The sequence below is a fragment of the Anomalospiza imberbis genome, chromosome 9, assembly GCF_031753505.1.
Source record: "Anomalospiza imberbis isolate Cuckoo-Finch-1a 21T00152 chromosome 9, ASM3175350v1, whole genome shotgun sequence".
NCBI lineage: Eukaryota > Metazoa > Chordata > Aves > Passeriformes > Viduidae > Anomalospiza > Anomalospiza imberbis.
Window position 1 is genome coordinate 3,736,615 of NC_089689.1, and position 24,592 is coordinate 3,761,206.

Sequence of the window (24,592 nt, forward strand, 5' to 3'; positions counted from 1 at the left end):
TTTAAAAACCAAGTGATTGGCATTTATAACAAACCCAAGACCCAACACCACGACGGCAGCCAGACGAGCATCGAGTGCTGTGTCCAGGCTTTCCTTAAACACTTTCAGGAGATGTCCCCACCTCCCTGGGCAGCCTGTTCCAAAGCCTAAGCACTCCTTACCGTGAAGACATTTCTCCCTAGTCCAACTCAAAGCTCTCCTGGTGCAGCTGGAGTCCGTGTCCTCTTGCCCCATCTCTGGTTGCCTGGGAGAAAAGCCTGACCCCCACCTGGGTACACATGCCGGGGTTGTGGCTGTAGAGGGTTGTAAGGTCTCCCCTGCGCCTCCTTTTCTCGACTGAGCTCCCCACAGCTCTCTCAGCTACTCCTCATCAGACTTGTGTTCCAGACCCTTCCCCACCTCCACTGCCCTTCTCTGGACTTGGTCCAGAACCTCCATGTCCTAATGTTATTAAGAAGAGTCTTGTATTTTGTAAGAGGGCTCTTGTATTGTTAGGAGCCTTTATTTTTTTTTTTTTTTTTTTTTGTCCCATCTAAGAAGAAAATCCACAGTGGAGACACAAAAAGCACATTAGGAAAGAACCACACACAGAACAGGACCAGTTCCTTCAATGTAACAATATTTAAAACCAGATGTGGTTATTAAGAGGTGTCTTGTATTGTTTTCAGTCCCATCTGAGAGGAAAATCCACAGAGGAGACATTGACTTTCCAGAGGTCACAGACTGAAATTAAAGAGGGGTGCAATGGCTGTTTCCTAAGGGCTCACAGATATCTGAGAAACCCCCTCAACTGCACAACTGATTTCCACACAGGAGTACTTTTCAGACTAAAAAAGGAGCTGAACCTTTGAATTTTGGGACACCCATCAGCATGTGCTCTCAAAAAAATCTAATTTCAAAAGTTAGCAACGAAACACATCTCCCTGGCATGGTGGAGTCAGGACCCACTGGTTGAATAAAACATCAGACAAAAACAGCATGTTGCAGGTTTGGAGGTGTTAAACATGCCAGGGTGCTTTTGACAAGACACCAACTGGAATCCAAAACCGGACCTGAGCTGCCTTTTGCAGTTGCTGCTTAGAACACCACCTGCCTTTTCAGCAGCTGGAGACCATCTCCGCCAGTCCCATGTTGGCCAAGTGATAAACACAAAGTGGAAAAGGTTTCTAGAGCACTTCCAAAGAATATACACTGTATAAATGTTTAATTGCACCCCATTTACACCCAACTTTTCTCTGCCTTTAGCCCTTTCCATCCATCACTTCCCTGCTGACGCGGCACCCAGCATAGCAGAGTAAGCAGGCAGCTGTTGCTCTTGCCCTCCCTGCCTACAATATCCTGGCTCCAGATAGAGCACAAGTCTCCAATAAAACAGGAATCTGTGGAAAAACAAGATCAGCGCCTCCCCCGCTGTCTTCCCAGCTCCTTCCAGCCACTCTTCCACACCAGAGACTGGAATCCCTGAGCTCAGCCCTGCCCTGCTTTATGTCCCAGGTGTGTCTTTCTGTAGTCTTTCTAGCCAGGTGCTGATTTCTTTAATACAGTTGCTGACTTTAAAAGTGTTTCTTCCACAGGTTTCTGCAGATGTCAACACAGGCTGAGCAGCATGAAAAGAGAAAGCTCCTGTATTTGCTCTGCCTTGCTCCTGCTGTGAAAAACTAGGGAGGCATTTGGACACAAACTCTTTTGGCAATTTAGATTCAACAGATGTAACTCTGTGATGGCTCTCATATTAACATTCAGGAAAGCTGGGACCAGTTATTTCCCCTCCTTGCTAAAATGTGAGCCTTGAGAGAGGGGGGTTGCTGCCAATGTCCCTTCCCAGTGCCAGCCAAAGGGCTTCTGGAGAACAGGGCAGTGTGAGATGGTACTTACCCAGACGTTCACCACAACACCCCCTCCAACCACTCCCGAGTAAGCCACTGGCCTCGCCAGCAAAGGTTTTTCACCCTGGTGTCTTATTCTGGGCCACTCTCACCTTTAGATATCTTTGGGGCCACATGCCTGACAGTTACTTTTAGGTTGCTTTTCAACAGCTTTGCAGAAACTATCTACTAAAAATCACCAGAGTGCTTCTGATTGTATTTTATTTCCAAAAGCAGGAAGATGCAAATATACTATCCTCCTGGGATCCACCCTGTCCAGGTCTAACTTTCCTTCCCATCTCCACAGTAGTGCATGATGAGAGCAGAGCAGCTGGAAACAGCTTGCTCACTTCACTGTCAATTATGCCTGACAAGCCTGTAAAGAACTTGAAACGAGCCTCCCTGATATGACACCTCCCTTTCTCTCCTCCCCTGCCCGCTTTTCCTGCCTGCAGCAATAAATTTGAGCACGTACTCATTCTAGTCCCCAGGCAGCTGCATGCTCCTCGGCACAGATGAGGATGGAGAAGAGGTCTCGGAGCTCTTCCAGGGAGTCCCATAGAAGACGCAGAGAGTCCCCGGCTGCACAGAGCAAACGAGAGAAGAGAGAGAGCAGCAGAGAAGCTGGCAAAGGGAAGGGGGATGTAAAGCAGGAGAAAGCCAAGGAGACCAGGAGCACTGTGGGGAGTGACGGTAGGGTGCACACCTCCACAGTGGTGGACGTGGATGATGTGGTGTCTGATGAAGAAATGGAGGCAATGGCATTGCTGGATAGTGAGCAGCAAGAGGAAGGTATGGCTTAAAGAAGGGAAGGGATGGGAAAACTGGGCTTTTTGGTGCTGCGTGGGTCACAGTGTGACTCTGCTCTCTGCATGGTGTCATCACTCCCAACTTGCACAGGCGTGGTTATTCTCAGGATAGGATATGGGAAACTCCAGCCAGCTTCTGCAGGCTTATTAGCACCATCCAGCAAAGCAGTGAACCTGGATACAAGGAGTTACATTCCCAGCATCCTTCATGCTTCAGCTTGCTACTCTCCAGTTCTGTTCATGCTCTTGTCTCTTCCTTTTCTTGCTTGGCCTCCTTTGGGTGGATGGCATTGGCCTTTCTGCCAGTTCATAGCCTAAAGGACCTTGCAGCAGGGAAGAACTGCCCTTGAGCTCCACGCTTGCCACTCACCTGCTGGATAACCTTTAAGAGCAGCTCCTCTCCATGTGTTTGTTAGGCACATTCCCAGCCTGCTACAATAGAAGGGAGCATTGTGATCCTTTTGGCAGTACAACTGGGCCTGTTTGGACCCAGCATCACCACAGCCAGCACCACTTGTGCCCTTCCATGCTAGCACCTCTGCTGCCCCAGAGTGACACAAAGGTTCAGACTTGCTCCTAACTCCCTGGGCACAAGGTTTTCTTTCATCTTTCTGCCTCCTTTACAAGAATTACACCTATTGGGCAGTGCTTAGAAGCTCTAGTGACTACACAGGTTCTTGGGATCTGAAGCTCCCTCAGGACTTGGCAGTTCTGCAAAATATTTCAAAGGCAGAGGAGCAGGGATGGAAGGGTTGGAAGGGATTAAAAATGGGAGGGATGCTAACTTCACAGTTGGAAATCCTCACCCACTCTCTGGCTCTGTCTGTTTTCATGCCATACCTGCTGATATTTCCCTCAGACAGAAGCTCAACAAAAAGCAGCCAGAGCAAGATGACCCACACTCCCTTTGGGGAGATGTAGACAGTAATAATAATCTGGGCTGACGACACCAGTAAGCCTTCAGCACCTTGGGGTGACTTCTTAGAACACAGGAAGATTTTACTGGCACCAGAGGCTTCATCCCACTGCATTAGGGATTTGGGATGCAACTAAAATCCTATTCCAAAACAACCTGAAATACTATGATAGAGAAGGGCACTTCAGGTTGTGCATGTTTAAAGCTCTCTCTTATTTACAATCTTTGTCTTTAGCTCATCTTTCCAGATAAACTTCAGGGATGCCAGTTCAGCAAAGCTGCCCATTCCAAGCCTTTCAACCCTGCTTTGTAGCCCCAATTCTTCAAGATAAAGTCTGCTCTCCAGTCAAGCAACCGTGGAGAAGCATGGCTCAGTTTTTGTCAGTAAGGCAGAGACAAAATCTATCCATCCATCCTTGCTACTCCTGTCAATCTGAAGCAGAGAGTGTTCCTTAACTCACCTCCAGAGAGAGCCAAGTGGTTCATTTACAATGAGTCCAGGCAAAGGATAACAGTGAATCTGATGTGTGCAGGCACTTGTCAGACTATCACTATTTTGGGAGCAGTCCTCTTCTAACACAGGCCTGTGTGATTTCTCCCTAGGTGTAAAGTCTCCTGGTCTGGGTGTCTGTGAGTGGCTTTTGACCATTTTGTCTTTCCTGTTCATCATAATGACCTTCCCCATTTCTGTCTGGTTCTGCATGAAGGTGAGAATAGCCATGGGGCCTCTCAGGATTTGGTGTCTGATCTGGATGTCACACACTGATTCAGCATGTGTTGGACATGAGCATAAAGGGTTTTTTGGTATAAGGCCCCTATTTATACCTCTTCAACTCATCATTAATTTTGATTTGTCCTTTATCGCATGTTGCTACAGAGCAGGGGACCAGCCATTGCCCATGAAATACTCCTGCTGAGATATCAGCAGGAAGGAACTAAGGTTTCTCTTTTTTAAAACAAATTGCAAGTCTGTTCACTTTCAGACACATCCTTCAGCCAACCTAGCCCAGACATGGCTGCATTACAGCAGCAGGGTAAATGGCTTTAAATACAAAATTTTAAGAGATATTGATATCTCAGTTAATAGCAGATTTTCCCTCTTCCTCTCATTTTTATTCAGATTTATAGCATGGCTACAAGTAGGCACTTGTAGGCATTTTGATTACCACTTCTCAGGAAATTTCACATTGTCTTGCTATCAACAAGAATATCAGTATTATAGCTCAGCTCTTTGGATGAGCACGTTTGTCTTAGAGGGAAACAAGCAACATGGAACATTTTAACTTGGGTTTTTTAAGTTTGGCCAGGCTATAAGGAAGCAAAATGTTGGATCATCTTGGGAAACCCTGGGTGGGTCTAACATGGGCTGCTCTCACCAAATCTCTGTCTGTCACAGGGCTGCTCATATTCAAGGCTGGCCAGCAATTCTGGGCAAAGGGTAAAATGACTCAGTGACAGGTGATGCCACAGCTGCTGAAATCCTCCCTTTGCACGGCTTTTCCAGAATAAACTTCCTCCCCTGCTCGTGAGGCTGCTTTTCCCAGTCCTACTTCTTCCTCTCCAGCCTAGATTTGTTTCCCTCTGCAGGTAGTGCGGGAGTATGAGAGAGCCATTGTTTTCCGACTCGGGCATCTCCTTCCTGGCAGAGCCAAAGGACCTGGTAAGGTGTTTACTGAGCTTCCCCCAGACACACTGCTCCTTTTCTGCATTCCTTACCAAAGCTCACATGCTGGTGCCCTCCAAGCAGATATGGCCAGACAGAAGATTTGATGGTTTTTGATCCCTTCCTTTTAAGGGCCAGTAGTTTCTGATGGCTTTTCCATCACAGAAGCAGCCTGAGAGTTTGAGCCTATGTATTGCTGTTCTTTTGTAGTTCTGCGTGCTGAGCCCTCTCCTGTTCTCCAAAACAGAAGAGGTAATTTTTGTAGTTCTGATGATGAACCTGCTTTCTCTTCCTCCCACAGGCCTTTTCTTTTTCCTTCCCTGTTTGGACACCTATCACAAGATAGACCTCCGCCTCAAAACCCTAGAGATCCCCTTCCATCAGGTATGGCTGACACTCCCCCTCTATATTAATTTTGGGATCTTTTTAATGTTAAATCTTATGCTTCCAACCTTCATCCTTGCAAAGAAACGTTTGAAAAAAGATCTCAGAGTAACCTCTAGTTTGCCCAAGATCAGTCAGTAGCAGAGATGGAAGCTACAAAGACTTAACCATTCAGCCAGTCTTCATCATTCTCTCAGTTTTGTGCTTTTCTGTGCTACCTTAGAGTTGCCAGAACCAGCTCCATCTCCCCTAATGTCTTCTATTTAGGTGGTGACCAAAGACATGGTTACTTTGGAGATAGATGCTGTCTGCTACTACCGGTTGGAAAACGCCTCTCTTCTCCTCACCACCCTGACCAGCATCTCCAGTGCCATCCAGCTGCTGGTACAGACCACCACAAAGCGCCTCCTGGCACACCAAGCCTTCTCTGAGCTTCTGCTGGAGAGGAAGAACATCAGCCAGGAGATAAAGGTGCTTCTGTGGGGAGGGAGATGGCAAAGCAAGGGGTGAATTGAGGTTCCAAAAGAAGCTCAATTGGACAGTCCCTCAGAGTCAGACACTGGTTTGAAGAAGGCTTCCATACTTGGAATCAGTGTGGACTCTAGTTAAATCACCCTAAACCCCTGAGGTTAACAAATGGGAAGTGAGGGCAGTTATTTTATTTCTGAGACGCCTTGCCCAGTAGCACTGAACCTGATAAATCTGCCTTACAGTTTCTGCAATTAAAATCCCTGCCCTGTCTTGCTCCCTGTAAGGGCCTAGGCCAGGGCTGCTGTTCTCCCCATGCTCTAAAAATATTTTTCTTCATAGATGGCTTTGGATGCGGTCACAGGCTGCTGGGGGATCAAAGTGGAGAGAATAGAAATGTAGGTAGGAAATGCTGGTAGAAGAGAATTCTCTCTCCCTTTGCAAGTACTCGTCCCGTGCTGCTTGTTGTTGCCTGCTTCTCTTCTTGCTTTGCCTCTGGCTCTCTCCTTGCAGGTGTTCTGCACAAGGTAGAACCTCACCTCTCACCTTCCTATTTTCCCTGCCCTTTTCAGCCTCTGTCTCATGTAAAATTTCCACATGTAAGACTGTTCTTTCTCCTGCCCTGAGAGCCAGAGCAGGATCCTTAGCTGGGATCTCATCACCTTTTTGCTGCTGCTGCAGGCAGAGTTTGCACCCAATTCTCATATCTCAAAAGGCACAGCAAGGCACTGAACTCTCCATGTCCCACTGTAGATCAAAGGCCCTGGGGTCTCAGCACTGGCAGGGATGGGCTCATCACTCAAGTCTGTGCAGAAAGGTGGGACTCACTGATCACACAGAGGGACATGGAAGAGAGAGCCAAGCAGTGAATGAATAAATCTGTGAACGGAACATTCCTGTCTTGAGAGCTGTCCCCTAGTGGAGTCTCTGCTGCCTCACAAAGAGTGAGCTTAAACTATGAGCCTCAAAGTACAAAAAGAGGTCTCCCTGCTGGCTGGTGATCATGCCTGGTCACTAGAAAACCAGGCTGAAAGAGAAGGTTAGGAATGGAGGTAGAAAGCTAAAGTCAGACATGCAAAGATGGACACTCAGGGGCAAAGAATATGAATGAGCTGCTCTGCAGAGACCAACTGAGCCCATCCCAAGCCTCAGACTGAGCATCTGAGCAGCAGATCAGAAAAGCAGAACTTCCTGCACAGCCATCCAGTGTTGCCAGGAGAGCCAAGAGCTCAGCTAATGCCTGTCTTTACTGCCACAGCAACAACGTGCAGCTGCCTGCTGAACTCCGTCAGTCCCTGGCTGTGGAAGCAGAGGCCCAGAGACAGGCCAAAGTGCGGGTATGTCAGCATGTGAACACTTCTCATCTCCTTGCAAAGCATTCCTCCTCCCTTTCCCACCTCTGGTTTGAGGTCCCTGTGTGTGCCACACAGTCACACAGCTTTGGGTTGATATGTTTCCTTTAATTCCTGAATAAGAGCTGAGCTAAAAAGGGGAGCTCACAAAAATTTGTGAGCTTCGATGGGCCTGGTAAAAACATGACAGACATGAGCTTCCAGACTTTTGGCAATGCCAAGAGGTTAGTACATGCTGTGATCTTCAAGTGGCAGGAATGTTATAATCACACTGACCATGAACATTTCATCATGGCAACCTTCCTCTGAACAAACAGTCTGTGCCCCCTCACTCCCAGCCTCACAGAACCCCCCTTCTTCCCCTGCTTGGTAGGTGATCGCTGCAGAGGGGGAAAAGGCTGCTTCCGAGTCCCTGCGGATGGCAGCTGAGATCCTGTCCAGTGCTCCAGCTGCTGCTCAGCTCCGTTATCTCCATGCACTGCACTCCCTTACCACAGAGAAACCTGCTGCTTTCATCTTGCCCTTGCCTCTGGATGCCATGAACCTGGTCTCTCCAGCCACCCACAGCCCTCCAGCTGTGAGCAGCCTCCTTACAGGCACCACAAAGCTCCCAGAAAATCCAAAAGACAAGAAGGACTCACCTATGCTCTGAGAGAAATGGTTCCCACATTGCTCTTGCTCAGAAAGGAGCAAGAAGACTGGCCCACCACCAGGTTCTGACCTGGAGGCAGGAGGGAAAGCAGCCCAGGCCTGCAAAATAAAGTAGATTGTACACGGGAAAAGCCTCTACTTGTTTTGGCAAGGAAAAATATGTGGAGTGCAAGGAGCAGGCCTGGCAAGTGTGTGAGCAAAGGGTTGAGGGAAGTGGGGTGTCATCCCTTCTCCTCCACAGAGCCAGATGCACCTTGACACGTTACAGCCTGGCTCCCAGGGTCTGATCCATCTTGCCCCATCACCTTGGAAGGAAGGACAGACCCTTCCCTATGTCCTTACTTGCCTCCCATCCAGAAACCAAACAGCCAGGCAGGTGGGAGTGGGAGCATAACAATCCATGGGGGAACAGCACGCAGGCAGGATGCAAGGGTTTCCCACCTTGCATCCTGGTGGTCCTGCAAGGAGGGAAAGAGCTGGGTCCTTGTGGTGTCCCGGATATGGGATTTCAGTAACCACCCACATACATCCCTATAACCAAGGCATTTAGCCCTTGTTCTGAAGTAGGAGGAAAAGGAAGAAGGGGAGAGGGCAGCCTTTAAAGCTCGGAGCTCCCCTGCTGGGCACATCTGCTGTGCAGAGGAAAGGCTGTGCTGCTGCTAACTTCCAGAGGGTGGTGAGGCAGGACCACGTCTGAGCTCGTGGGCACTTAAAGACGTTAGGGTGACCTGTTTAACCAATGCCCACTGGGCTGACAAGGGGAATCTGGTACCACTGGCTGAGAGCCTCGGGAATGCTAACACCTTTGCCCACCTGCAGCTGCCTTGGTAATTTTCACACACTGAGAACAGAGAGAGTTCTCAAAGATCCAAGAAGCCGCAAAGCTCCTATGTATCTTTCCTGCCTACAGCTGTTTGAAATGGTCAGGAACCTACAGGTATTGCAGTTCTTCCCTTGGCAAAAATCTGGAGCACTGTCAAAGGAAATATTCCTGCACTCAGATTTTCTGGTCCTGGTGCCCTTTATGTGGACATCAGCTCTGTTCCTGCCCTACGTGACCTACAGCATCTCCCCTTGCTTCAAAGCAGATCTCCCTGCATAGCCATTCCCAGCACCACTGTTCTGCTGTTGGTGTCCTATACAGGTCAAGATAGAGGGCACTTTGTTGACTTTCTCTTACTTGCCCCCACATTGTTGGTCATGATACCCATGCCTAGCATGGGATACTCAGCCAGTCGCTCTCTCTTGAATTTTCATATATTCACAGCTCTTTGCCTGCTGGTAACTCTAACTGCTCCCATGACTGCCCCACAGCCTACAAATATTTGCCAGCATTTTTACAGCAAGGACACCTGGCCAACCAGCCCTCTTACAAGTGGCTGGGAAGTGGGAAAAATCCACCTCTGAACTTGGCAGTGACCACATAAGCACCTGACCTCCAGGTGTAACCTCCCACTTATATCATTTGCCACTGTAACCCTCCCAGGGGAGGGGGCAGGAGGATCACTGCCTCTCCTGCTGGTGTGTCTGTGATACATCTCAGGAGTAATCTGCTCATGGAAAATAAGCACTGGGAAGTTGAACAGCTCTGTCATCTTACACTGGGGAACATGAGCTGTGCAGTTACTTCTCTAAAGCTGGTTCTAGTAATTTCTCATGCTGCTGGAATAGGCCCTTCTTTCCCAACCTCGAGGGCACAAGGGCAAAAGTGATAGAGTGAGCTGCAGCTGATCCTTTCTCTGAACACTTCTTTGGCTGCATTTCTAACTCTGTGTAAAACGATCCATCCCCACCAAGATTATTGACACAGGAAGGACCAACAGCTTTACAGATAAAGTCTCAAAGGAACAACACTTAGCCCAAGAACTGACTGACAGGAGACAGGCAACACTATGTCAGAGCACACCCATTACCCTGTTTGCACTTGTATTTGCAGAAGCCAGGCATGGGTTTTTCAAACATGCAACTTTCTTACAGAAAGGCAAATTATAGCTAAGATCATCCTCAGTTTGAAAAAGCATGCCTTGTTCAAGCAGCATCTTCTCTCTTTTACATATAGAGTCAGCAGAAACTTGTCAGTTTACCACCAGCAGATAGTATGCTCAAAAGCCTTGCAGAAGGAAAACCTAGTTTAAAAATTTACATAAGGAGTAGTGATACAAGAAGATTCTAAGAGAGAATTTACTCTGAGGGAGTGGGAAGGTGTTGTCTGAGCAGCTGTGATTCCTGACAGTTTCACTGCCTGCTCTTCCGGCCCTTTTCCCTGTTAAACAAAAGTCACCTGCCCAGGTTCAAGACGTCGCTTTGCAGGATGCGCTTGGGAGTATCAAGGCAGCCCAAGTTCCAGGTGGTGGCAGGTTGGGTCTGGGTTACATCCTGCACCGTTTGGAATTTCAGGAGGCAGCCGCCCACTCAGGGCCACAGGCCCCTGAACATTAATGCTGGACCTGTTCCCTGGGAAACAAAAGTCACCAGCGGACATTCCTGATGTCAGTTTGCAGGGTGCGCTTGGGACTGTCAGGGCAGCCCAAGTTGCAGGCGGTGGCAGGTTGGGTCTGGATTACATCTTGCACCATTTGGAATTTCAGGAGGCGGCCATCCATTCAGAGCCACAGGTGCCTGAACACCAATGCTGTTGCTTTTCTCTGTGAAACAAAAGTCACCAGCCCAGGTTCCTCATGTCCTCTGCAGGACGCACTTGGGAATGCCAAGGCAGCACAAGTTGTGGGTGGTGGCAGGTTGGGTCCGGGTTACATCCTGCACTGTTCGGAATCTCCGGAGGCGGCTGCCCACTCAGGGCCACGGGCCCCTGAAGACAAAGACCGGCCCTTTTCCCTGGGAAAGAAAAGTGGCCAGCCCAGGTTCCTGATGTCAGTTTGTAGGGTTCCCTTGGGACTGTCAGGGCAGCACAGGTTTGAGGGGTGGCAGGTTGGGTCTGGGACACATCCTGCGCTGTCTCAAATTTCAGGAGGCGGCAGCTCACTCAGGGCCACAGGCCCCTGAAGACAAATTCCGGCCCTTTTTTAGTGTGAAAGAAAAGTGGCCAGCCCAGGTTCCTGATGTCAGTTTTCAGTGGGTTTATTGCATTTCCCTGCAGCACAAACTGTATTGCACTTCAGGTTTTGTCTGGGAGATAGGGGGTGCCCCCTCCTGCCCTCATCTCCTCACCTCAGCCCTTTTCTGCTTTTTCCCTGTCTCCACCCCTCACCCTTTCTTGTACTTCCATCCCACCCTCTTTCCACCCTTCACCCGTCCCCATCCTGCCCCATCCCTCTCTCCCCCGCCTGTGACTCCCTGCAGCAGCACATGGGAGCCCGGACTCGTGGGGATGGTGCGGCCCTCCCAGCAGGACAACACCCAAATAAAACAGGCAGGGACCACATCTGTGTGCTGTGCTGTGTCACAAAGGCACCTGGGGCTGAGGGGAGGGGGCTGGAGGTGACACAGAACGTGGGGGCAGCTGAGAGGCAGAAGGGGTCTGTAGGAGTAAAAAGGGGGGCTCCAGGGTGGCACAGAGACGCTGAGAGGCTGCGGTGGGAACTTGAGGGTGACACAAGGAGGCTGAGTGGCAGGGGCTGCCTTGAGGGACAAAGTGGGGGGTGTCTGAGGGTGACAGGTTTATCAGCCCTCACACCACCCTTAACCTCACTTTTAAAATCACCCCTACCCAGGTGGAGAGTGCACGGTGGAGGTTAGGGGGCCATGGGACAGTGTCGGGGGCTTGGGGTGACACACAGACATTGTGGGCTGAGGGGCAAAGAGGGGGGGACTTGACAGGTGGAGAGCTGACACTGAGGGTTAGGGGTAGGAAGGACAGGACACAGGGTGCCAGGAAGGGTTAGGGTACAGCAGCAGCCCTCAGCCCAACCCTAAGCTCACCCTAAACAGCTCCCCTAGAACACCAGTTGTCCCTGTGAAAAATGCATGTTTTATGATTGGCTTTTCGCAAATATTAAGTTGAATACTATATGTATTATGTTATATTGATTAGAAGTGCTGTATTAACATTTTAATAGTATGGTAAATGTAGTTTTGTAGTTAAAATAGAGCCTATGTATGTGGGGTTTTTTTTACTAACTCAAGCAAGAGATGAGATAATGAAGAAACTCTTCACACAGTGATGACAATGAAGGGGGCCCATAAAGAATTACTGCCTCCTTATCGGAAAAGACAAACATTCTTCCACCTTCTCTCTGTCTTTATGGAACCACCAGGATTAAGGGAAAGAAGTTGACAAAAACCAGAAAAGTTCTTAATTTGCAAGGAATTTATGCATCATGTGTGAGATGTATGAATATGCAACAGGCTATTGCTTTTAAAGGTTATTCCTTTGTTCACAAGGCATGCTTATTGGGCTTGAGTGCCCGAGAGCATCCGGACGTCCGTAATTCTTTGCTTTTTATTGTCTTGTAATTGTCCTAACTCTAAATTTCCATTACTCTAATTGTATTACTATTTTTATAACCATTTTATTATTATTAAAATTTTAAAAACCAAGTGATTGGCGTTTATAACATCCCCAACAGCAGCTGCCGGCAGTGAGCCTAATGCCGGGACAGCCCCAGAACCCTGCCAGCAGCTGCAGGCAGTGACCCTAATTAAAAGGCGGGGATGATGTTTGTGGGTTAGAGAGTGACTGGTAGAGGTTGGGGACTGAGCACTTTTCTAGGTTTTTTTTTTTTTAGGGCTTTTAAAGTTTTTTTTTTTTTTTCAGGAGTTTTTAAGGAATTTTCTGGGAATATTTAGGATACTTTAGGGCTTTTTCAGGGCTTTTAAAAGATTTTTTTTTTTTTAGGGTACCTTAAGGGCTTTCTTAGTGCTAAATATAATTTTAGGGTTTTTTTATTTGGGTGTTCTTGGGGCTTTTTTAGGACTACTTAAAAATATTTAGGGTTTTTTTAGGATTTCCGGGGGTATGTGAAGGACTCTTAGGACTAGGGTATTTTTAGGTTTTTTTGAGGGAACTTTTAGGCATTTTAAGGATTTTTGGGGTATTTTTTAGAGATTTTTTTAGGAATATTTAGGGATTTTTTAAAGGTTCTTTAGGGATTTTTAGGGGTGTTTTAGGGTTTTTTTTAAAAGTAGGGCATTTTTATTGTACTTTAAGGGTATTCTGAGGCTATTTTAATGTTTTTTTTGTGGGGTTTTTAGGACATTTTGAAGATGAGGGTTTTTTAGGGAATTTTATGGTTTTTTAGGGTCTGTTCAGGGTATGACACAGAGGCTGAGGGGCAGCTTGAGGGGCACTGTGGGGGCTTGAGGGTGACAGGCTGGGAGCTGAGGGAGGAACAGGGAGAGGGGACAGTGAGATGCTGATGGGGGGCAGGGGCAGCTGGAGGCTGAGGGACAAAGGAGAGGGATTAAGGGTGACCCACAGGAGCTGAGGGGCAAAGGGGGGGCTGGAGGGTGACACACAGAGCCTGAGGGCTGGGGGGCAGAGGGAGGGCTTGAGGGGTAAAGGGCGAGGGCTGGGGGGCTGGGCAGGGCAGTGGAGATGAGGGCTACAGGGTACAGCTTAGGAGGCAAGTTAGGGTACAGGTGCACCACCCCTGAGCCCAGCCCTAACCTCAGCCTAAGCAGCCCCCCTAACAACAGCCTTTTCCCTTTTCACCCCTGACAGCAGCAGCACCACACAGCAACCCAAACAGCGAGACCACGCCGGAACCCTCCCGCTGGGACAAGGCAGCGACCCTCACACCAGGACAACGACAGAACCCTCAGAGCACAACAGGACCCACTGCAAAAAGGTAGGGATGACATCTGTGGGCTAGAGAGCAACAGGCAGGGTTTGGAGGCTGAGCAGGTTTCCTTGAGTTTTTTTGCAGGACTATTAGGAATATTTAGGGGATTTTTGAAGGCTTTTTAGGACTTTTCTGGTGTCTTTTAGGGTATTGTTACACCTTCCTAAGGGCTATTTTAGAGTTCCTTAGCACACTTTTAGGGTCAGGATGAGGGTCAGACAGGCTGCCCGCTGGAAATGCGGAGTATTACTGGAATGTAGTGGAAGGCTTTGGAAAGGTGCCAGTGGAGGGGCAGTGGGCAGGGTCCCACACTGCTGGTCTGAAGGCTGTGATTTCTGGGCCCAGCGAAGTGGCTGTGGTAAGGGTTACATGCTGGCAGCTTTCTCCAGGAGAAATCTGGAACAGAAAAAAATCAAGCCCCAAGCTTCGTACTGTCAGTTTGTAAGAGGCATTCGGCAACAAAAAAGACCCCTGAGTTCTTGGGGGTGGAAGATTTGGTCTCAGAGAAATTCTGCGCCGTTTGGAAATTGAGGAGGCAAAAGGACACTCAGGGCCTGATGCCCCAGGGGGAGTGCCAGGCCTAGCTAACAAATGAGAGATACCTACCTTGTGAAACCAAACTCAGCAGCCCGGGTTCCTGATATCAGTTTGTAGCATTCCCTTGGGACTGTCAGGGCAGCACAGGTTTGAGGTGGGGGCAGGTTGGGTCTGGGACACATCCTTGATCGTTCGGATTTTTTGGAGGCGGCCACCCACTCAGGGCCACAGGCCCCTGGAGACAAAGACCGGCCCTTTTCCCTGGGAAAGAAAAGTGGCCAGCCCAGGTTCCTGATACCAGTTTTCAGGATGCGCTAGGAAGTGTCAAGGCAGCACAAGCTCCAGGTGGTGGCAGGTTGGGTCTGGATTACATCCTTCGCTGTTCGGAATTTCAGGTGGTGGCCACCCACTCAGGGACACAGGCCCCTGAATGGAATCTCCTGGCCTTTTCCTTGTGAAATACAAGTCACCAGCCCGATTCTTTGTGACTGTTTGCAGGATGTGCTTGGGAGTGTCAAGGCAGCACAAGTTCCAGAGGGTGGCAGGTAGGGTCTAGGTTACATCTTGCACCGTTCCTAATTTCAGCAGGTGGCCACCCACTCAGGGCCACAAGCCCCTGAACAGCATCTCTGGGCTTTTTGCTTGTGAAACAAAAGTTGCCAGCCCAGGTACTTGATGTCAGTTTGCAGGATGCACTTAGCAGTGTCAAGGCAGCCCAAGTACCAGATAGTGGCAGGTTGGGTCTGGGTTACAGCCTTCGTCATTGGAATTTCAGGAGTCGGCTACTTATCAGGGCCACAGGCCCCTGAACATCAATGCTGGCCCTGATCCCTGTGAAAGATAAGTCACCAACCCAGGTTCCTGATGTCAATTTGCAGGATGTGCGTGGGACTATTAAGGCAGGTGGTGGCATGTAGGGTCTGGGTTACATCCTGCACCTTTCAGAATTTCAGCAGGCATCCTCCCAGTCAGGGCCACAGGTCCCTGAACACCGACTCTGTCCCTGTTCCCTGTGAAACAGAAGTCACCAGCCCAGGTTCCTGATGACTGTTTGCCGAATGCACTTGGGAGTGTCAAGGCAACCCAAGTTCCATGTGGTGCAGGTTGGGGCTGGGTTACATCCTGTGCCATTCAGAATTTCAGGTGGTGGCTGCCCACTCAGGACCACTGGCCCCTGAACATGGATGCCAAAATGGTTCAAATTGCAGAGTAATCCTGATTCTTGTACATTTTTCTCCTAATCAGTGAGACAGCTGGTAGCTGAATTATCTGAAGCTCAGAGGACAAAGAGGGTACCCACTATCAGATACATTACTAGGCAATGCTGGCACTGAGTCGAAAAACTTCTTGTTATGAGAAGAAAGAGGTGCAAACAACTTGCTTCCATGATCCAACAGGGATGAGACAGAAGGAAATAGGCAGCAAGAAGAGATTGTTTGATTGTGTGCAAACAGGAAGGGCACAGGCAAGAGGATGTGTTGCATAGATAGTTGAAGTAGCAAATGTCTTATAAGGATGACAAACTGTACAGATGCTAGAACTGTGGGAGGAGGCAGAGGTCAATCAAGACACTTTTGGAAGTGGCAGAGGCAGGAAAAAAACAGTGTAAATGCTGAAATGGCAGAGACATGTCAGGATAGTAGGTAAGGAGTAAAAGCAGTGGATCAGGGTGAAATGCTACTGGGAATCAGCACTAAGACACTACTCAGCCATTTCTGTTCTTCTGTTCTTCTTCTGTTTGCTTTTTCTGGATCTCTTGGGCTGGCCAGAGGTAGAAGTTTTGGGACCTGAGCAGGCCATGACTTCTGAGATATTTTCCTGGAAATTTTTCAGAAAGAAAAAATGGCAAGCCAAAGCCATTAAAAACACCACAGAGTTAAAATATGCCCAAGGTGTCATATCCTTAACAAACAAGTTAGCCCCTCCTCCCATTTTGAAGTCAAAGGGACAAGATACACTGAAGGACTAAGGGAAGAAATTTTAATTACCATTCTTTCTCCTTCTCCACATTTAAATCTTGTGGATCTAGTTGAGAAAAAACACAAGGAAATGCTTTCATGCCTAATAAGCTTGTGACCTAAGGAACTGCCACACCATGTGGGCAAGAACAGTAGGTAAGCATTGTTCAAATACCTCCTAGAGAAAGCAAGAGTGTCGCATGCTATAAGCACAAAAGATCTGTGGCCTCTGGAACACAATTTCTTTCTAATCCAGAATCAGTGATCCTAAACAGATCTTCTTGACTGTCACAGGGAGTACTCGCTCACAAGGAACACGATGCCAATTACATTGATCTCCTAGATAGAGCCCCTATGTTACATATCAAAATCAAAATTAGTTTCTCTCAAAACCAGAGCATGATGAGCAGTTTTTTCTGGCCTGACCTAGAATCACGTTAACAGCCACTTTGCTTGACCACTGACAGAGGTGAGACAAAACCCCAGGATGTGTCCAGCAGGGGAGGGTTCTGCATAAGGGTTAGATGAGTGAGGTGTCTTCAAAGATTGCTTCAGTCTCCAAATCTGGAAAGAGGTTCATAATATTGATTGTCCTGACTTTGCCTTTCCTTGTTTGTTGCTCCTTGGATTACTTCCTCGTCTTTCTCCAGTTCTCACTCTAGCTCTTGATTCCCTGCAGAGCTTCTTCCTGCTTCTCTTCAAGATCTTCAAATCTTTCCTCTACATTCTGAGCACTGATCTCTGTTTCTTTGAAACACAGAGGCAAAGTCATTGCAAAAAACTGAAATCTAAGGAGCTGCTGTCAGGAGACCCAAGAGAAAGATCTGGAGAGCTGAAGAGTCCAGTGGGATTGGCTGACTCTGTAAAACATGCTTTATGGTTTCAGAGAAGGGCGCTGTTAAAAGATCTACAAAGGATTTCATGGCACATCTATGTAAACCTGGCAAATTTAATTAATTATAAAATTCAGTGTTTGCTAGCAGAGGGTGAGATGCTGTGAGAGGATAAAAAAAGAGCAGAGTCAGTTCTATTAGCAGGGCTAATGAGGTGGGTTTTCCCTGGTTAATGCAAGCTCTCAAACAAAACAATCAGCTGCCTGAAATGAAACCCTGCCCTGCTCAGGCCTCCAGCACAGGACCAGTACTCAGAACAGCTGCACTTGCAGACATTCCAGTGCTGCCAGGACTTCAAAGTCTTCCTGAGAAAAGGAAGTGGAGGACTTGTTGGCAGTCACCTCCCTCTGGCTGGAAAGGAAATAACCTTTTTATTAGTGAATGTGAAACCAACAATGCCACATTTAATCACATTTAATCAAACCAGAGTGTGCCTGGTTTGATGCTGGTGTCTCAGTTCACAGTCCCAACCCAGGCAAGAGCTCTGTGTCAGCAAAACATGGGAGACCAGAGGCCAGGTCAGGCCCTGAATGTATCTTGGCATTAAAAACAGACAAAGATCCTTTTCTGATGCAGATATGAAACTCTCACTGGCTCATAGCCTTGGATTGCTGGTGCAATCACTGGTTACAGAGGTTGAAGATGCCTGTAGCTCGACCAGGAGCAAAAGAAACCCCAAAACACACAGCAAAATGTTTGGAGAAGAGAAAGTAGCAGCTCCTTACAGGGTCCAACAGGCATAAGTCAGCTTTCAACTATGTTTTTTCAATAAAAATAACTGTTGGGAGGCTCCTGCTCTAAGCCTTGGAAGATAATGGTGATTTCCAGGAATTTATTTCTGTAAAACAAATCAAAGTTCCATAAAGAAATGCTCCTGCATCTTCCACTGGCATGCAGAACTGCTGCCCTCAGTCAGATAATTCATACCAGCACCTGGCTGCTGCTGAGAGAGAAAGGAAATAAGAGAGAAGGAAAAAAGAAAACAAGTAGGAGATACCACTGCCCTAGTGGCATTGAGGGCAGTAGGGCCCTCAATGTAGGGCCCCATGTCACATCACACACTGTGAGTAATAAATAAAAATGTCCTGCTGGAAAGTAGCACATTGCAACTACTAGTCACCTGCATAATAGCTGCTTCCTCTTTTACTTCTAATCTTTCTCTCTCTGTTGTCGCGGCACGACATTCTGTTACAGATTTCCTCTTGGTGTTGGCATCTTCACCTTCAAACTCTTTTTGAGTTGAAGAAATTATAGTCCTTAAAGTCCCTAAACTTCAGCTTTAGTTGCAATTCCTGTAAGGCATCGTCAGGATCAGGTTAGTAATGTGCTCCATTTGTCCATCCAAATAACCTAGGCAAAGCCAGCTGGTCTATGACTTTCTCTTGCACCTATCTAGACTTAAACTGCTGCCACCTAGAGAGTCCTAGATATAGATATTGCTAAACACAAATTAATATGCTAATTACTTAACATTACATCAGCAGCCAGAAAAAGAGAGGTAGCATGAGAGCTTCAGCACTGGCTGTACGCTGGAGTCATGAACATCACTTTGCCTTGGGATTGAGTTCAGAACCAGTGGGAACAAATTGCCCAAGACAATAAATCTAAGTCCATTTCCTTGTCATCTGAATGTAACCTGCTTTTTCATGAAAGCAGACTAATGCCAGGTCAGCCGTGTATACAATGCAGCGTGTTGTCACAGGCAGTCTCAAACTTCCTTCCACATAAGGAATGAAATCAGAAGCTCAACCTGATCTCCTGGGCAAGGCAAGCACAAGGATTGCAGCAAAAGTTCACCTTGACGGATGAAGCAAAAGCCATCGTGCACCATGGGGGCCCTGATATACCAGGGCGATAAAACTGAGACACTCACAGGACAAGCAGTCTGCTGTCACATCACAGCAAATCCACCAGCCACGGGACCAGTTTTCTGTGCAGTTCAGTCACCTGCACAAAGCCTCAGAGAAAACCTAAAACCACTTATGAACGACTGGTCTTGCCAAGGCATCTGGAGTTGCTGTATTTTACATAAGTCAGTGTCTTACTTCATTCAATTTGCAAACTGATCCAATGACAGAAACATTTATTTTTACCATTTTTTTTCTTCCATATTCATTACAAAGACATCTTTTCCTACTATGGGTCTACCCTTCTCCCAGTTCTTGTTTAGGATCATATGCCGCTTATTAGCCATGTGGTGGGTTCTCATGTCCAGAATTCACCAGCAAACCAAAAATCACATACAACACTGCAACTCTAGGAGAAACATGTCCTAGGAATCTACAGCCTTAGGAGAAGGAAGTAAAACCACAGAGAGCCAGCAGGCCCTGCTGCTCTCTGAACGGGAAACATCAGTGTTATTCCAGAGGAAATGCTTACTAAGGGTGAAACAATAAATTTGTGCTTGTGCACTGTGCAGGAGACCTTGCAGCTATTTTTAGAGGAGCTCTCCTCTGCTCCTTTGGCTGGCAGACAAAGACCAACTCAAATAGGAAAGAAAGTGTCAAAAGAAAAACAAGTGTTCTTCACAACTGTGCTCTGGCCAGAGGGAGATGAAAGGAAAGACTGGATAGTAGATAGAAAACTCTTCCACCGCAGCAGCCATCCCTTTCTCTTCCCTGCGGCAAAACCTGTGGCCGATTGATGAAAAGGCATGGTGTGCAGAGTGTGTTGCTGAAATCCAGAACGCCAGCTGTTCCCCCTCCTGCCCCGGTGGCAGCCCCAGTGAGCTGTGCAGCTTCTGCTTCCACTTGCCCCAGCGCACCCTAGACTAGTCACTTTGAGGTTATGGTGACAGACAAAAGTACATCAGGGGATTTATTTCCCTCTTCCTCAGCTAGGACATTTATCTATCCCCCCTACTGTGTTTAGTTTTTTATTTAGGGGTGTCTTTATCCCCCAAAAATACTCCCATGATCCATGGGGGTTTTCTTATTTGCATGTTAGTCCCAGAATGTCGGGGGGGTGGGAGGGGGAAGGCAGGTTACCTTTGGGTAGTTTAGAGAAAACAAACAGAGCAATTAACTAATTAACATTTCAATATCGGTAGCCAGCAGTCATCCAGTGTTGCCATGGGAACTAGGAAGGCCTGGAAACTTTGTTCATTACACTTCCTTTTTCAGGAAGATCATTAATTCAAGAATGGAACCCACTGCTGAATCATCTGACAAAAAATCCCTAGGTACCACCAAAGAAAACCCCAAATCCAGAAGCAAAGTGATTTCCAGACCTGATGGATCTCCCGTCTCAAAGATATCTCTTGCTTCCCAGCTCAAAACCCCCCAGTATATTTAAGCACACTATGTACTGGAAACCTGACACAGGCTTTTTTGTTAATTCTCTAGTTGTGGGCAAACCTGGCATTCACAAGAAATCTTGCACAAACACATTATGAATGTGTTCTGCAAATTATTTATTTCTTGATGATATTTACTAAAGACAATGGAGCACCGTGGAGAAGAATATGCCCCCACATATCTGACTGTATATGAATCACTCATTTTGGTGGGTTTTTTTTTCAAATGTCAAGATTTCCAAAGCAGGTGGCAGTTCTGAGGAAGATGGGGGTGTTGCAGGAAGGATATTGAAATCTCCAACTGTTTCCATAGGTGTTGCCAAACCAAAGCAAATGAAAGGCAGCCACCAATCACTTTAACACTTCAGCTGATCACATTTATCCCGCTCCACCAGGGGTCCCACAAAAGGACATTTTTCAAGAGTAATTTTCTGCACGAGGCCAGCCTCAGATCCAATTAACACCTCTGTCTTACAGGAAGTGTGGTTTATCATCACTCTCAGCTTCCTGCAATGGGCTGGAGTCTGTACAGCTCCTCACTGCACCCACCTGGGCCAGTCAGGCAGGAATCTTGTGATAAAATGCTGGGAGCTTGGCTTCGTGCATGCTAGGACCTCACTTCAACTTTCACACCTTCAATACTTCTACCCAGTGCTGTCAAAAATCTAGCTGTGCCTGCAGGGGAAGAAAATATAAACTTTAATTATAATTACTTCAGCCAACAAAAACAAAACTGGATTCTGTGAGGGATGCCAAGAGGGATGAACAGCCTGTGTGGGAAATGGCTACACTCAGGATTAAGAATGAGCTGTTTAATAAACACTGGACACAAAGCAAGCTGCAAGAAAGAAAATAGGTTTGATGCAAAGCCTTGATTTCTTGTCTTGGCAGATTTGGCTCCCTCGTTCCACAAAGGCTTAATAAAATTATTTTTAAAAGAGCCTTACAGTTACAATCACATTCTTCAAAGATGCAGGTGATGCAGATGTGCAAAATGCCTAGATAAGGCAGTAAATTACTTGTGCATTCACTTACCTAGCCATGCTGATGGATATTCCCTGTTTCTTGGAGAATATGCTGGAGATGTAACAATGCCTGCTCTTGATAGCCAGTGTTTAACCTCAGTTAAAATCCTGGTGAGGTCTTGGTCTCTATGACATCTTGTAGCAAAGTTGGCACATAAAGGACACGGTGGGAAGGACAATTCTTTTATATTTCAGTGATTTTGATGAACCATGCATGATTTTGATGCATGGCTTGGTCTCCCCCCTGCACAGCTGTGGAGTAGGGCTGGTTAACTTCTCTGGTTTGGGAAAAGGGCAGTGAAGCAGAGTTACAGTCTGGGATGTCCAGACTGGTAACAAATGGAGTCATTTACCCTCTGTAGGATGGAGGTTTTTAGAATGCACAATGGGAGCTCCACAACCAGACCTTAAGTTTTGAATTATCAGGAGGTCAAAGAGAAGCAGTAGGAATGATTATTGTTTAAGTTTTCATGCTGTGCAGCATCAGCTTAAGGGGAAAGATAAGGTAGGTCCCATGAGGCCACGGGATGAGGGAGAACAGTCACTTGGGACCACTTCCATGGGATTTGGCCATATTAGCCCTTATTAAGTATTTTGTTATCCTTACTAAATAGCAGCTAGCTTTGGGAAGGCTGTCTGTGTCATTGCATTGATCTTAGCACTTAATTAAAGCCCAACAAAAGAGAAACCTAAATTAAGCTTACTGGAGAGGTCACTCTAGTCCCACGTGCAATTTCCAGAGTAAAACCACACTTTGTTCTCACAATGAAGGTAATCTGTGAAGACTTTAAGAAGTGATCAAGGAAGACTGAATAAAAGCTCAGACCTCAAGCCAAACCTTATAAATTCCCTGTAAGTACTTTCTTACATGTCCTTTCTAAAACAATCTCATCTGTCATTGTTCTCTCTTCCTCTATCATCCTTGTCATCAAAACATTTGTATTTCTGTCACATGCTGCTTGAGATCAGGTAGTTGGATCATAGAAGATAATCAATACTTCAGTTAACTGAGGGCCCTTGCCTTGCAGGACAAAACTACCATGTTCTCAGTATTGTCTCTTAACTAGTCTTTATAATCTCTCTCATTTTCACTGTTCCTTACCAAAGAGCCATTGTAAAGAGAAAGGATACCTTGTGTTTTCTATTGAAAGGTTATTCATTACATTACAATACAAAAATGAACCCAGGCCATTAAAATCTCGTTGCCTTGTATGGATCAAGAAAATACCTTGCCTGTGGCCCAGTCCCCAAAGTCTGTGAAAATGAGCTAAGAATTCTTTTTCTGGGCTCTACTGGCTGAAGCAATTTTGGATCAGATATCCACGCTGGGCCTGTGCTCAGACTATGGTTAACTATGACAATCTGCTGTTAACCTTTTGCCATGCTGGTGTTTGGCCAATTCTGGCCCCATTCCTTCATCTTGCTCTCCCTTTCTTAGGACAGCAACTTATTTCTTTCCTTTAGCTATCTCATCTCCTTTTGTAGGCTGAGATATGGCATGTAATAACAAGCTAATGCATAATAAATAAGGTAATGCAGGGAAAGGACAGGATAACCCTGAGTGAAGGAATAAGATGACAATATGAAAAGCAGCTCGACAAACCTGAGTAACACACATGCAGTTTAGTTTTAGCCTGAATAAAGGAAATAAGATGATTAAAAAACCAGCAGAGATGAAACACTTTGGAAATCAGGAACGAGTCAAGGTCTTGCAGAGGCAAAGGTTGAGAAGGTTAGGTGCAAATTACTCAACAATTGTTTGTTATCTTACACAATAGATGATAAATGTATATCAACAAAAAAACCCATTTACTTACATACTTTATTATCAGGATAATTCAGTATCTAAATGAAGATAACTTTGCATTACTGATAAGTTAAAAACAGTATTACCCTCAGAGAGTGCTATCTGGTTAATGATCTTCAAAGTGATTGTTTACTCTGTTTTAAATATCCATCTTTTCCTTTTATTTTCTTTTCCATAAATCATCCACATAATCACAAACCACCCGCTCTCCCACTGAATATATGATTTTCCTGTGTCATATCTGCACTGCATGTTCTTTGCAGTGTATCATATTTAAAATTACAGGAACTCTTTTTACCAGTGACTGCAAATCAAGTTTCTTGGAGTTTATCCCTGGAATGCTCTTGATTCTCAGCACATATATGGGGGTCATACTTTAGCTTTGGAAAAGGCCAGTACACATTATGTCAAGTGGTCCCTTATTACCTGCCACTTTGCTGACATCCTCAAGTAAAGACTGAGCTGCAAAATTGGTTATGCCTTACCATTCCCTCCACTTTTCCTTCTACTGGAATCCCAGTAGTTTACATTCCCTTTGGTTTGTTTCTTCTAGGGCAGGCTGCCATGGAGACAATGCCTCCCTACTGCTCTAGGTCTGCTTTTAGCATCTGAAGGAAGAGCACAAGCCTGCTATGCCCCCAAAAGCTGGACAAGCCTTTGGCTGTGACAGAAAGGTGATGGAAATCAGGTAAGAGAAGTATGAGGAATCCATGAGCATAAAGATGCCACAGTGAGAAGGTAGCACAATAAATTGAAAATCTGCTGGTGACAGTTCTGAGCATTTCTACAGATTAATATAATTTATCAGTCACCAGAGTTTTTGATCAGATAGTGCTTGAATAGGAATGAGCTTAATGCACTGCCTGAACTATTGCATTATTCAGTCATAACTTCTCATGTGGAGACTCTTGAGCTTGCCTTTTCATCATCAGAGAGTAGCTAAAGGAGAGGAAAAGAAGGGATGAGAGGTGAGAAAAAACTGTTAGTAGTCAAGGACTCTTCCAAGAATGGGGCTGCCACAGCTTCTCTGGGCAGCCTGTGCCAGTGCCTCACCACCCTCACAGGGAAGAACTTTCTAATATCTAACCTGAACCTGCTGTCTTTCAGTTTGAAGCCATTCCCCCTTGTCCTGTCACTTCATACCCTTGGAAAAACATGAAAGATGTGCACACACTCCTGGTTCCCTCCAAAGAGGACACAGGTTTGGCAGCTGGGAGAGGAAAGCTCA

General features: G+C 46.6%; 2 protein-coding genes across 4 annotated transcripts in view; one reads left to right on the forward strand and one right to left on the reverse strand.

Moving 5' to 3' along the window:
* TDRD5 (tudor domain containing 5) overlaps positions 1–6,037 on the reverse strand; it is a 20,624-nt gene extending 14,587 nt beyond the window's left edge. Inside the window, exon 1 of the mRNA XM_068199407.1 lies at positions 6,033–6,037. The gene's annotated coding sequence lies outside the window, so the exon portion shown is untranslated. The remainder of the gene's footprint in view (positions 1–6,032) is intronic.
* On the forward strand, positions 2,140–24,230 carry NPHS2 (NPHS2 stomatin family member, podocin). 3 transcript variants are annotated; one of them, XR_011001975.1, is made up of 9 exons: positions 2,140–2,657; positions 4,194–4,297; positions 5,178–5,250; positions 5,555–5,637; positions 5,905–6,108; positions 6,448–6,503; positions 7,364–7,442; positions 18,432–18,552; positions 23,918–24,230. XR_011001975.1 is itself a non-coding variant. In XM_068199408.1 (8 exons), exons 1-8 carry the CDS (start codon positions 2,381–2,383, stop codon positions 8,107–8,109), a joined length of 1,155 nt encoding a protein of 384 aa, XP_068055509.1. In that variant the 5' UTR covers positions 2,140–2,380; the 3' UTR covers positions 8,110–8,517. The 3 variants fall into 3 exon arrangements, 2 of the variants coding, with proteins under 2 accessions (XP_068055509.1, XP_068055510.1); XM_068199408.1 differs by lacking the exons at positions 18,432–18,552; positions 23,918–24,230 and adding an exon at positions 7,831–8,517; XM_068199409.1 differs by lacking the exons at positions 4,194–4,297; positions 5,178–5,250; positions 18,432–18,552; positions 23,918–24,230 and adding an exon at positions 7,831–8,522.
* The last annotated feature ends 362 nt before the right edge of the window (positions 24,231–24,592 follow it).